This window comes from Cyprinodon tularosa, unplaced genomic scaffold, assembly GCF_016077235.1.
Source record: "Cyprinodon tularosa strain WSP-4 unplaced genomic scaffold, ASM1607723v1 ctg74, whole genome shotgun sequence".
Classification (NCBI taxonomy): domain Eukaryota; kingdom Metazoa; phylum Chordata; class Actinopteri; order Cyprinodontiformes; family Cyprinodontidae; genus Cyprinodon; species Cyprinodon tularosa.
The window spans coordinates 1,484,641-1,499,213 of record NW_024039496.1 but is presented as its reverse complement, the minus strand read 5'-3'; the positions used below and the strand labels follow the sequence as shown (position 1 = coordinate 1,499,213).

The window sequence follows — 14,573 nt, the reverse complement described above, 5'->3', positions numbered from 1 at the left end:
GATCACAACATTCTGATGCGTGAAAGATTATTGGGTTTTATAAAGGATTTCTGGCTTAAGACAAAAAGAAAAAAGCTTCCATTGTACCACTGCGGGATGATCCAGGACTGGTGGGGCTCTGCGATGACGAAGATGACAGTTGTCTGAAGAACTCTCTGGGATTCATGGAGCGCTGCGACACTAATGCTGCTGCTTCCTATAGGTCAAAATACACAACAAGAAGTATACAGTGCTGAAAGATAAGAAAAAGTGCAAGCCCTCTTAGAACAAAGAAGGCTTCCAAGTCACGTTAGTTACCAAGGAGTTACAGTATTTAACAAATAATCATCTTGTAGGAATAACTTACAGCAGCTTTCTCTATGGATTCACTTCTTCTAAGACGAGCCCTCATAACTTCTTCGTGTTCCCTTTGTTGCTGTTCCTGACAGTCAGAAAAGTAGAGGATTTATGATGATAGATTTTTCTGCAACACTTAAAGCTTTTTGGCTACTCCGTTTTTTTATCCACTGCATATTAACAGCAATATCTGCCAGAACATTTAAAGGTCTTAATTTAAACTTCTTGGGAAAGGATTTTCCCTTAAATAAGACTTCAGTGTTTCCTTTATCAGTATTTTATGTCAAATGTAAAACTTTACACCATTTCCTTGCAATAATAACATATACAACATTTATTATCTGTCATGAAAAACATTTTGTAGAAAAAACATTTTTAACTTACCCATCTTAATTTCTCCTTTTTCCGCATCTCCTCTTCTTCTTCCCTCTGTTTCCGTCTATCAAGATATTTTAAATAAAAAAGCCTCTGAGAAAATAAAGTTCACAGTGATCTTATATACAGGTTTCTTTCAATATTTAAACTGCAGCTTATTATACAAGTACATTTTAAGAAACTAGGATAGTGTTCAAAAGTTTTAAAACATTTCAGAAACTCATATATAATTTTGATTCGTCAAACAGAGTTGAATATTTTATACCTATATTTCTAGAGATTTTGAATACTATGGCTTACAGATAAGGAAAACCCCCAAATCACTGTCTCAGAAAATTAGACTATATATGACAAAAATATAAAATAAAACAAAATTGTATGCTGATGGTAAATGGGTTCCTTCTGATACAGTCAATACTTGTTTAGGCCTTCTGTTGAATTAATTACTGCATCAATGCATCATGACATGGAGGTGATAAGGGTGGGCACCCCTAAATTTTAACGCAAGCCCAGGTTGCTTGGATAGAACCCTTTAGGTCATCTGCTTTGTTGGGTCTGGAGTCCTCACAGCTTGACAGGTACGTTTTCTGGATTATAAAGCCCAGTAACACCAGGGTTATGCAAGCAGATTTTGTAGGTATGTAAGCAATGTTTATTTATATAACACCTTTTACAGACATAGGGGTCACCAAGTGCTTCACAAAATTACAATATAACTAAACTACATATACAGTCACAAAAGACATGGTCATAAAACAACCCTTAATCTACTAGAATTAAAATGTTTTCTTAAATGAATAGATTTTCAGTTCACTCTTAAAAACAAAATTAAGTAAGTGAAAGGAAAGATTTTGGTGTTTTTTGCAGGGTGGGCAGGAGCCAAGTCCTTCTGAAAGATCAAGTAAGCATCTGCATAAAGGTTGTCAGGAAGCATGAACTGCTCCAAAGCATCCATTTCCACAAAGAATAATAATATGCTGACTGGACTAACTAGGATGCTTATGACACTTATAACTTTACAAGAAGCTCTCTGAAAAATCACCTTTCACTGGCCTCACCCTGTTATAAAGGTTGCACATTCTTCATTGTGGCTTTATTTTTTTTTTTCTAAACATAGTAATCATAGTTTTGCAATAAAGTCCATTACCTGTTCTGTTTTAAGAGCATTGTGAGCAGATTGGTCTTAACATGGGCCACTGGCACAGCTCTGTAACAAGCACTGCAGCTCTGCTTTCTTTGCATTAAGGATATGCTCCTGTGACTTTTGACCCCTGTACAGGAGGTTATGTTTTTATGAGACTTTGTTTGTGTTTGTCCCTCTGTCTATTTAAAGGATATCTTGAAAAGTTACAGACAGGTTTTTTATTACATTCTTTTTAAACAATCCATTACATTATCCATTGTTTTTTTATAGGATTCTTTAATATTATGAGATAGTGATTTATGGAGGAGACAAGCAGTCCCCCCTGAACCAGAGGATGGCAGCAGTCCCTATTAGCTTCAGCATTGGAATCCAAAAGTCATGATCCAGACATGCAAGTTTCAGCAATAGGTAAATGTCACAATATAAGGCAGAATTTGCTGCTTGCTGGAGTCCTGCGCTCTCTGAGTGATTTTCTTGATCGTAATTTGACCCATTTAAATGCGCGACACTGTTTTGATGTGTGGGACAACATGACTGAAGTTGACATAGATTCTGTGCCTCTATACTGTTCCTCCAGACTCAGTTTTTTTGTTTTAATAAAATGTAAACTTACTTTTATTAAAAAGTTTTGATCTGAACTGAGGACTGATAATCACCCTGCAAGAGGCCAGTTGTTTCTCCCATAAGCCAATGTTTCTAATGGTATCTCTGGTTGCAGAGTGGCACTCACAAATGAGACACTTGAGGTTTGAAGTTGTAACAATCCATTTGAGTTTCACTTTCTAAATGAGTGATAAGAACATTGAACGTTTGAACAATAATCTAATTTTCTGAGATGCACTTGTATATCAAGGGTTCCCTTGTCACTGTTTTACTTGAAAATTCACACGCTTTAACAACTGCTGCTTTTACCCTGTGTGAATTCAATGCAAAACTAGTTCTTATAAGGAGCACAGCATTGCATGTAGTGTTCAAACCTTTGCTCCTCAATCATCTGAAGTTTTTCATTCATTTTTCTGTCTCTCTCTTCTGCATCCCTTCGCTCCTTTAGAATCCTCTCTCTTTCAAGGCGACGTCTCTCCTCTGCAGCCCTTCTTTTCTCCTCCTCTTTACGCTCTTCCTCTTCACGCTGAAAAACACAAACAATAACAAAACAACATGCATTTTAGCACATATTAGCACTACATATTTAGCTTTTCTGTTTTATATATTTTCTTTGCCGTATTGTATTAAATCAAAATAACATGTTTGCATGTATTTGGACCTACTTCTGCACGTGCCCAGAAGGAGTCTCTGTTAATTAGTCTCATTTCCATTGCAGCATTGGTTTTTCTGTAGTTTGTACCCTGAAACAAGAAAGAAAATGATACCAAAATAATGAGTATGACACCTAAAAAGATTTGGTTTCATGTAACAGGCAAGCTGGAAGCAAAATTGAAGTGCTTCCCCCCAGTCTCAAACTGTTTCATTTCTTAAATGAGATGCTGTGTCTCCATCTAATGGAAAGATGAGGTACTGCAGGAAACTCACCACAATTTCCTCCTTGTCAGTAGACCTGGAACTTCTCCTCCCCCACTGCATGGGAGCTTGAGTCTGAGCCTTGCTCAGCTCAGCTCTCACCCTCTCCTCTGTCACATCCTCCGACTTTTCTGCACTAATAAAAGCATGTGCTTCCTGAAACATAGAGGGCAAAGAATAAAAACAAAATGATTGAAGTAAGACAGATGTTAATTACATTAAATTCTAACATGCTGCTCTGCAGTCCCTCTGTTCACACACTCACAGATGAAATGCTATCGTACACAAGCCTTGTGGAGTTTCACTCAGTCTGATATTACTTCTAACACTGAGTTATGAAAACTTGGAGCCAAACAGTTGTGCAACCCCTTCAGTTGTAAAGACTGAGAGAGAAAAGACCAGCAAAGAATGAAGCGTGAGAACAAAAATGCATGCCTGGGCTATGGATTGCAAATAGGGAAAGAAAGGAAATTAGAAGTCTAGGGGCCAGAAATATTGAGAAAATATTCAAGGAAGCAATACATCGGAACAGAAAATGTAAATGTAAATCTTTTTTGTAGGGTATTTTGAGGTGTTTTTTTAAATAATTGTATTGATTGGCCACATTTTGGCAATGGCAATTACACTTTAGGTAGATCTGGATTTATTTATCACCAACGCACTCCTTCTAGCTCAGCATTTTTTGTATAACTAATAAACTAGTTCACTGTTTAATACCACTAGCTGCAACCATTTAGTGTTGTTTGTGTCACAGCTTGAATTATGTTGCCTTCAAATTAAGGTCACCTACTAGACAAGATGATACTAAAGATTTTTGGAAAATAGTATGTGTATGTATTTTTTATGATGAAACTTAAAGGTATAGTGGAGGATGTTCCTTTTCCGGGTGGATCATCAAAAGTGGTCCTGCTAATTGTTTATAATTCTGGTGATATGTTTGCCATTTTCACTTACCGGTGGTGAGTCTGACATGGTAGAAAAATTGCCAATCTTCTTTGGGAAAGTAAGCTTGTATGAGCGATTCAAACAGAAACTTTTAAACAGACTGTGCATGAGGAGAAATGGGCTCGTTCACACTCTTGCACATGTTTAATAAGTATTCTCTATCGGGAGCTGGTACAGAGTTTTGAAAATCCCCCACTATACCTTTAAGAGAGAAAAAAATAATGATTAATTAGATTTGGTAGGAAAAAATAAGGGATATATTATTAAGACACTTTACCCAGCCCTAAATTATATCAGATTATTGACCATGTGAAGGCACCCTACATTTGATTTTATTTTATTTTTTTAATACAACCTAGAACACTTAGTAGGAGCATCTTATTTTAACTGTCTAATATTCAGCCCAGAGCTGGATCCTTTAAGGATATTTGAAAAAAAAAAAAAAAGACAAAAGGGCTGAAACAAAACCTATTGACGGACCAATACTGAGAGAATTTAGATGTTTCAACATCATGTCTTTGTTTTCATGCGAGAATCTAAGTGTGCATAGGACTTTAGAATAATTTTTGCTGAGAGCATAATTCCAGGCTTGTTCACGAGGGCGATGCCTGCCAACCTCCTACAGGAGCACAGCTTTATCTGACTGACAACTCTGACACTGAACAGAGCTTTCAGTGTGCCTCATAATAAGCGTCACTATAGCGTGCAATCCATATCAATCTTCCTGTCAATGCAAACTGCGCAGCCTTGGCACATTGACCAGACAAGGAGTCCACAGAGTTGACAGGGAGAAAAAGGACAATCCAAAAATGTTCAGCAACAGATCCAGATTCCTTTGTGCCAGGGATGAATTTTGATATTTGCCAGGAAAAAAAACAATAGAGTTTTTGCCCAAAAACTGAAAACTTGCTCTGTATTATATTTACAGTAATTCAGTAAGCGAACGACCTGATATGTAAGAATTATCAATCAGACAAAACACATTAACTTGCATATTTGTGATACTGATGCTGTGCTGGATACATGAAACCTTTGTAGTGGCCATGAATAAATATCTAAATTAAGACTAATGTGATACTTTTAAACTGTAGCTCTTTAAAAGTAAAGAGCAGCTTTAACCGTACCACCTATCAGCATCTGGTGGTAACATCATGTCATTAAATTGCTTTCTTTGCAACTGTTCTGAAGTACTGGACAATATGAATGGAATTAAATGTACTAAGTATAATTACTAAGTAGGGATGCACGATATTGGGATTTTGGCCGATATCCGATATGCCGATATTTTAAAACTCATGTAGCCGATAACTGATATCGATACCGATGTTAAAGCTGGACAAAAATAAGTAGTCATTAAAAATAGCAGTTTTGTTATCCATTTCTGACACTTTGAAAAATAATATACTCAAATATATTTTCATATGCTGATATCAAATAGATTTTTAAAACCGCGGTATCGATCTATTTTAACAATGGATAATTATCGTGAAATTTCATCGTTCTGTTACAAACTCTCATGATATTTGGAAATTCTTGTGAGATTTTGTTAGTAAAATAGATCGATACTGCGTCAATCTATCAACATATAAAAATATGCCAAAATTTCGTGAATTTTCGGGGGATTTCGTAGCATAACGATGACATATAGCAATAAAGAGATTGATATGGTGTTTTTAAATGGCAATATATCAGCATATGAAGATATTGTGATATTTGAATGTATCGATAAATTTTCCCTCGTCTTTAGAAGTTTTTAAGTCTGTAAAAAAGAAGTTTTTGAGGAAGAAGAAGAAGTAGTATTATTTTTTTTTTTAGACTTTAGAAACTCAGAAGCTGATCAAATATCGGGTTAAATATCGGTGGGGTGGCCGATGTCCGATATTCAGTTTTAAGGCCGATACAGGCCGATACCGATAGGGGGGCGATTATATTGTGCATCCCTATTACTAAGTATAAATGTACTAAGTATAATAGTGCAAGTATAATTAAAATCAAATGAGGAGCTAGTTAAATCTAACTAGTAAGTTTCAAAAGTAAAGTATTCCATTCACTCATTAAAACAGGCTTAGGGTGGAATAAGCAAGGCAACCATTACGCTTTAGTGGATCAAATCTAAAAACCTTTCTTGTGTGGCAGGAAACTACAAATCATTTCTGAAAAGAAAATGCCATTCCAACTTAATTTATCATATATATAAGTTAAAAATAAATTCATTAAGTTGGGGAAAAAAATCAAATTTAGATACTTGTTACCAATTTAAGCAATTAATTTAACTTGGAGCAGTATTTTCTTAATTGAGAGTAAGAATTATGCAAAAAAATGTAAAAGACAATCCATTTATCTAGTATATAGTGAATGTATGATGTATTAAAGTAAAAGATGAAACAAACACTATACCAGGGTTTTTTGTATCAAAATTTAGAGGTATGTATTCTTCACATTCACATGTATTCTAATTCACAATCAAGTGTTACTTTGCGAAAATATACTAAAATCTGTGGTTGAAAGATGTAAATAATTTTGCAAACTAATATACATTTAATTATAGCATATAGTCTTTACTTTTTAAATCCAACTCCCCAATCCTGTTTACTTACCATCTAATATTTCATAAAGACTCAAGCATAAAACCTAATTTATCCATGTTTTCTTAGCCAAAATCCTAAAGCAATTTATATCCCTGCCCTCCATTCAGATTTAGTTTTCATAAGCCAATGCCACTTCAGACTTCAGCTTGTAACAGAACCAAGTCAGCAGCTGCAGACTCGCCTCAACAAAACCTACTTAGTGCCAGCTCAGACATGCAGCACAGATTGCCAGAAAGCCTAACTAAGGTTTACAAAAAAGAGGAATGAAAAAAAGAGAAAAAAGTACTCAAGTTAAATAAATGGAAAAAAACCACAAAGAAGTGGCTGACAAGAGTCTAAGAAATAATCTTTCATCCTTTAATTATATCATTAATCAGTGTGCGTTATGTAGTCAATCCAAAAGGTTTAGCTTGTATGTCACTGAAAGGCCAGGAGGGAATTTAGTCTCAAAGCAGATCTTTTGAAAGAGACAATGTCATGCTGTATGAAACATGCATATCATCTTCTCATCAAAATATTCCACTACAGCCATAGATTCTCATACATTACTAAGCCAACTCTCTAGCCTATGCATTACTTTGTAAGCACATGTAAGATTTCTCATTAACTATGTTGACAATTATCAGTACTGACCCACTAAGAGCCAGCATGACACTAAAAGTATGTATATGTCAAGTGTCTGCAAAGTTGAAGAGTCAGGCCTGAGTCATCATGGCACGGACTCCGTTAGACACCTGAAGAGGTGCTGTGGTATCTTGCACCAATATGTAAGCAGCATTTGCATCAAGTCCTGTAAGTCCTGCATGTGGGGTATATCCCACAGATACTGGTTTGAACTAAGAGTTGGTGAATCAAACTTTTCATATACCATTTTTGCTTTTTGTAGTCTGGAACAGTATTCAGGTAGGGGGTTTGTGTTATATTAACAACTACTTCATGTGTGTTAATAAACTGGAGTCCTGATGGCTGAATCCAGCCCACTAAGGTAATTTAGTCAGCTCTTACGATTCTGAAAAGGCATATTATGCCATGTCATAAAGTAGAGACTTGAATTAGATGATGTCAAGCAAGGTCATTCAGAGTTTAGGAAGGATCAGGTAAGTTTAGAATGTATGCATCTTAGTGTGTTGACATTTATATATGTTAATACTACCAGATGCAGTGGTAAGATTTTTGTGGGAATTTGTTTTAGCATATTAATCACATATGTTCTTAGAAACTCACAATGATTTGCTGCAGTTTCATTCTGTCTTTAACAAAAAATGGTAAAGTGGTAAAAAGAAATCATTAAACAAATTTTAATAATTTCTTGCAGTTTTTACATCAGATGATTGATATTTGGTTGAGTGGTAATGTTTGTTTTAGAGCTGAAACAATCTGGTTAGGGGTGGAGATACAATGAATGGTTTAAATAATTGTCAACTAATTAAGATATTGATTAATTGCTAAATGGGGTATAGAGACTCACAAACATGCCAATAGCTGACAGAACAACCAAATTAGAGCAGTAATTATACCAAGATTGTAAAAAAAAATATACATTTAGTTTAGTTCAAACAATATACAAAATATTCCGTAAAGTTTAAAAAACAATCCACTGGACTTGGTTTCCAAGATTTGAGTCTTAATATAGACTCAAACTCACTGCGGATCCAGACATTTGAATTGAGAAAGCTTCCTGGAGAGGTAGCGAAACGTCCAGTGGAGTTTTTTAAACTTTTACGGAATGACTTTGACCTGGATGACTGAGAATCTTCATCAGCAAATATACAAAATAAAAAATGTTCATCAGTCAATACGCTCTATCCTCCTCAAGTGAAACATTTTAGTTTCTCCTAGTTTAATTGCTTACAAAGTCTTCTTTAAGGAACCTTTGGCTATTCAATTATTAATCAAAAAAATTATCGACAGATTATTCAATATGCAAATAATTGTTAGTTGCATCCCTAGTTTGTTTTCTAACCTGAAATGACTGAGACTAATGTTATAATAACAGAGATGTATGCTTGATGTCGATGTGGCTTAATACAAAGATGATTTTTACACCCTTAAATGGCAGGACCTATGCCAAGTAAAACACTGCCTAAACTATCACACTCTAGCAGTTCACCATATTCTACATGATGTTAACCCCTCAAAAAAACAGACGTCATTTAGACGTTGGTGTTTAGACTAAATCTGGTCGGTCTGTAATAGTGTTGATTTAGTACAGAAATAGGTGTTGAATTTTGGCTTTGTTTGGTGGTGCTGATTTTGTCCAACCTAGTCCAATAATAGATGTTGAAAGGATGTTACGAACTGGGTTTTCAACGTCCTCTTTTTTTTTTCTTAATGATCTGAAAATTGTAGCATTTCACCTTTCATTTGTCAACCAAATGTAGATGTCGTTTGGACGTAAATGATGTCATCTTTTCAATGTAATTTCGACCAATTTTTGCTTGGTGGGTAGTTGTAAGGTATGTCAAAACTGACTGCACTCCAAATCATGCTTTGCAATGTAAGTAAATATTGGACACACTGATGTTGCAATGCTGGCCCCTGAAGACCAGGAAGGATTGACAATTTCTAGACCTTGTTGTTAAAACATCACAGGTAAATTCTTGTTGTACTCTTTGAAATCTTTTGTCTAGGCCATTTTCATATTTTCATGTCTTCAGAGATAAAGGATTTATTTGGTATCCAATATCAACCGGCCAACCTCCCATCATGACAATTCTAAATCTCTTCAGAACTTTCGCTGTTATGTTATGGATATGGGATCGAAGAAATAAGCAGAAATAAACCACATCAATTGAAATGACTATCAAGTCACTAAAACCATAAAACAGACATATGAGCCAATACATACTATTAAAAAAAATTTATATATATATATATATATATATATATATATATATATATATATATATATATATATATATATATATATATATATATATATACATCGTTCATTTTAATGAATTCTTCACCAGTGAATTATGTGTTTTGTCCATGAATAACTCACTTGAGAAAAACAGGAAAAATGATTCAGTGGTCCAAATCGTAAAAAAAATGCTGTATTGCATCAGAGAAAAAAAAACAGGATTCTTCACATATCCGTCACCACTGCTGTGTAGAGGTCACGATAATTTTGCAAATGGGAACCATATGCATTGCAATGAAGTTTACTGCAAAGTATGTTGTTTTTAAGTCTGATTCAGCTTCAATTAAAATCAAGTAAAGTCTTCAGGCCAACATACAAATCATATCCTTAGTGTTCGAGTTTACAGTAGATACAGACCTTAAAACCAGAAAATGTTAAATCCAAAAACTCTTTATATGGTGTTAACTGAGAAAAATAGCTAAAACAGTTAAAGCACCAACTTTCAGGTGTTGCTGTGACTCGAGTCCAGCTGTTACAAGTGTGAGTATTTGGGGAGGTCAGAGTTCAAATTTTTTCCCAGTTCACAGAAGCAGAGCTGATTTAAACTGGTCTTTTCTATGTTTACCACGCAATATTTTTTCTACAGTTTTCTAAAATCTAAAATTAGAATATATAAAAGCAGAGAAGTGCACACATTAAAAAAAAAATCTCTGTAGGGTTGGGGAGTCTTTTTGGCTCCCAAAATCTTCGAGACTTGTCACAAAAAAAAAAAAATTAACAAACATTCCACAGATGCTTCTGCTGTTGATGGGGAGATGCCTTTATATGGAAACCAGCAATATCCAGGCAACAGTTAAAAGACGTCTGTTGGGAGTTAAATAACAATAAGACGAAGGGCAGAGTTTATCCCCTTAGAAACAAGTAAGATTGTAAAGTTGATTGAAGACTTAATGCTTCATCACAAAAAATGAACTTTTTGCTTCAGACTCAACTGAAACCTTCCGGTTGTGGTGAACACAGACAGCACCAAGACACCAATAGAGCAGGAAGGGGACTGAGAACAGGAAGCTCTCAAAACAATACTAAGTAAACTACTGAGTATAAATATAGCATTTTGAGAGTGAAGCCCACAGTTCAAGGGTAATGTAGAAGGTTAATATTTTCTCTTGCATAAAATTAACTTGCTATGAGAAAAAATTATGATTACAAAGGTGATCAATTATTCACTATCTTGAGACTAAATACCTTAAAGAAGTGTTTGATGGCTGGAATGTGGGTGGCACACTCATTTCTCCTATATTCATCCACATTTTGGCCGACCTGCAGACAAAGACAGGATGTATATATTTACATACTGTCATAAGCCTCTTAGGAAAAAAAGACAAGGGAAAAACAGACGGGAGAGTTAGACTGAAAATAATGTCAAATGACATTCTGTTTCCTTCATTTGTTGTTTGAAAGGTTAGACTTGTACCATAGTTTGAGATATCTATGACAAGATTTGAAGAGTTGTAATTGTAATTTTATTAAGGATCCCCATTAGCTGTTGCCATGGCAAACAGCTAGTCTTCCTGGGGTCCACATTAAAAACATACAGTAAAAACAGTTACAAATATAAAAATTTCCAAAAATGTAATTTCTTAAAATTACTATAGGAAGTACAAAAGAACAAGTAAAATAAAACAGCCAATAAAACAAGAACAAATATAATAAAACAGTCAATAAAACAAAAACACTTCAGGGCATCAAATGGAGTCTCAGATTCTTTTTAAAAGATAATTTACTCTCAGTGTAGCGGATGTAGTGAGGTAGATTATTCCAAAGGTGTAATGATCTATATATAAATGATCTCTTTAGAGCATTGGTTTTTGGACCTGGTAAAGACAGCTGCCCATTACAAGAACCTCTATTGTTGTGGTCATGAACAGAATTACTATAAACAATTTGTGAATGTATAAAAGCAGGAACATTACTGCTCATGACTGACTTAAACAGGATAAGTGTATTAAAAAGCAACTTGTGCTCAACCGTAAGAGTTAATAAGACGTATCCTGAAAATACATTTAGCATAATATATTTTCCTGAAAGTTATGAAAAACTAAGCCAGCAAAGGTGGATCTAGGCAAGTGCATCATTTTAAAAATTCACACAGCCATTTTATATCTATGTGGAGGGAATTTGTCCTTTTTTACTACTGTTAGAACCAACTATTCATTAGTTAATTCTCCTAATGGATACATTTTTGATGGATTTTTTTAGGAGTAACTTTAAATGCTAAAACCTTATGTAAAATCAAACTAGCTTAGATATACTTTGACTCTGAAACTTTTATTAAACCTGATTTCCTATTCATCCCGTTACTTCCCACCTAAAATATGACAAAGTATGTTCTAACTAAGGTAAGCACATCCTGTTTGTATATATATTATACTGTGTAGGTAAAAAAAAAAGTTAATTACATAATGAGTGCAATGTTACATGGTAGCAATATTTCAAAAATCTAACCGAGAACATCTCTCTCTGGTGGATAAGAATTCACTCACAGTCAGTGCAAAAAGTCTTGCCGCATGCAGCTCCATGTCATGCTCAAATAAATTGGCAAACAAAAGACCAAAATGATAAAGTCACAAGATGATCAGCGCCTACCCAAGGCATAAACAAACTAGGCTATGCTTTAGGCAAAACAGTAAGGGTAGATATCCATGGAGTGATGTATACCCGACTGCAGTATGTGGTATTAGTTTTTGTTTGTGTTCCTATACAAAAAGCAGATCTCAGTAAAGGTGTTTTGCAACTACTAAAAATAAAACAAATTATATCTAACTCTAAAAATATATGCTGAGATTTACAAATAATCTGGTATTCTCAAATAACCATGCTAACGAAAAATTGCATTTATTTGTTACTTTAAAATATAGTCATTACAACCTAACCTTTACCATTACTCAACATGATTCATATTGTAGTGCTGTACATTGTACATAAGTGATATAAATATATCAGTCAATCACAATGATTTATTTTCATCATCAACATTCTATCACCCTTTGTTTCAAACATTCCTTTTACCAAAACCTGAAAAAAGTCCAGGATGGGATAATCTTATTAAAAGTTTATGAAGATTTTTAGGCTGATAGATGTTAGTCCTAACAGTTTGATGAGGAAACCCAAATAAATGTCCTTTTCCTTACATCCTTGGGTCAGTTATGTAAGCAAAGAAAGTGTTTCAACAGTTAACAGCTGAGATACTCGCTTAATATCAAACATACCAAAAACTTTCCTAGGAAGGATCAAGACATGATCAAAGGAAATCTGAAGCATATCATAAAAATGTTTCGCAATATCCCTTTTCTTATCTTTTTCTGGACTTTCTTTATCATCCTAGGTTTGGAAACATAAGAAGTTCGCGTAAGGCTCTTCTTTATCCAGAGAATACAGACAGATTTTCGACAGATAGTAATAGTAACTATGCTTATTCAGCTACTTACTAACATAAGAGGCTAAATAAAGACCTTAAGTTGTTGTCATTGTATTAAAAATGTAAAACCACAAGTGCTCTTCCATGTATCCATTCTGATTAAAACTGTTCTCCTAAAATAAAAATGCATTGATGTTCAAAGCATGAAGGCTAAAGGAAGCACTCTGAGAGACTGTTTAAAAGTTATTATAATGGAATTGATATAAACTTGAATTGCTATAAACAAATTAGAGCGCTTTAGCGCCAGAAGATCAGAAATTGCTCACAAATCTCTAGTCTGCTCCTAAAAAGCTTGAACCTTTTATAGTTCATGTTGCATACCCCTGCATACCCCATCATTCAGTAAGGTCTAGAAGCACAAGATTTTTATCCATTCTTTCAACAAAAATGCTATGTGGCTGTACTTTCAATGTTTTTTAGGTCTTTGACCAGTTAGATTGGCCCTCAAATAATGTATGACCTACTGTAAATTAAATTAAAAAAGGTTTAAAAAAGTTAAAAAGAAAAAAAAAAGGTAAAAAAGTTAGGTGACAAAGTTAAAAAGTTATTAGGGGAAGTTAAAAAAGTAAAACTTGCAAGTGTTTGTATCAGCATTAATTCTCTAAGGTTATATTGTAGCAAAAAAAAAAAAAAAATTCTTTCACTGTGGGAGGGGTTTTCATGAATTTTGTATAGAAGCATTTTTGTTATTTTTCTTAATTTTGTCCGTTCCTTCTTATTACATTGACCTTAATTTTTGCCATCAAAGTAAACATATATTTATGAATGTTACAAAAGTAACATGATCTTGTCCTGTCCTCCATTAACATTCTTGGCTTGAAATTTAGATTTTCAAAGTATTTCAGTAAGTGCCTTATAAAGCTTTAACAGTAGCCGGAAGTCAATATTAACTATTACTTTAGCCTAGAGCCTTTATTTATTTAGAGTGGCATTCAAATTAGAATAAGTAGCCCAAGGGTTACCTTTAAAAGAATGTATTAAAATGAATCAGGTTTTTCTCTTTGTTAGTACACTATAGTATGTAGATGCTCTGAAATTGTTCTAAATGCTCCTGGCAATGTTTAAGGAAACTAGTCTAAATATGTTCGGCTCTGTGTGTGTTTATGCATGAGTCTCTCTTTTATCTGTGCTGTTTTATAGCAGTTGATGCAGCTTACCCAGCTTATCATAAGAATCCGAGGAGCACCTCCATCAATACCTCCTATTTTGCACAGTCCATACTGAGGTTTGGAGATGTGAAACTTTTCTGCCAGTTCTGCCACACCGCCCGCTGAAAAGGAAAGAAGTTTAAAGAAGGAAAAACAATATTGTTCACTTTATTTTGCA

General features: G+C 34.4%; 1 protein-coding gene across 2 annotated transcripts in view; it reads right to left on the bottom strand.

The window, feature by feature from the left end:
• The window catches only part of si:dkey-40c11.2 (drebrin-like protein A), a 44,668-nt gene that overhangs the window by 8,970 nt on the left and 21,125 nt on the right, over positions 1–14,573 (bottom strand). For both annotated transcript variants that reach the window (XM_038269829.1, XM_038269830.1), the window contains exons 3-10: positions 14,405–14,517; positions 11,015–11,089; positions 3,386–3,529; positions 3,124–3,201; positions 2,833–2,984; positions 721–775; positions 347–421; positions 88–196 (exon numbers count right to left, since the gene is read on the bottom strand). In XM_038269829.1, the coding sequence (XP_038125757.1) occupies positions 88–196; positions 347–421; positions 721–775; positions 2,833–2,984; positions 3,124–3,201; positions 3,386–3,529; positions 11,015–11,089; positions 14,405–14,517 (801 nt within the window). The remainder of the gene's footprint in view (positions 1–87; positions 197–346; positions 422–720; positions 776–2,832; positions 2,985–3,123; positions 3,202–3,385; positions 3,530–11,014; positions 11,090–14,404; positions 14,518–14,573) is intronic.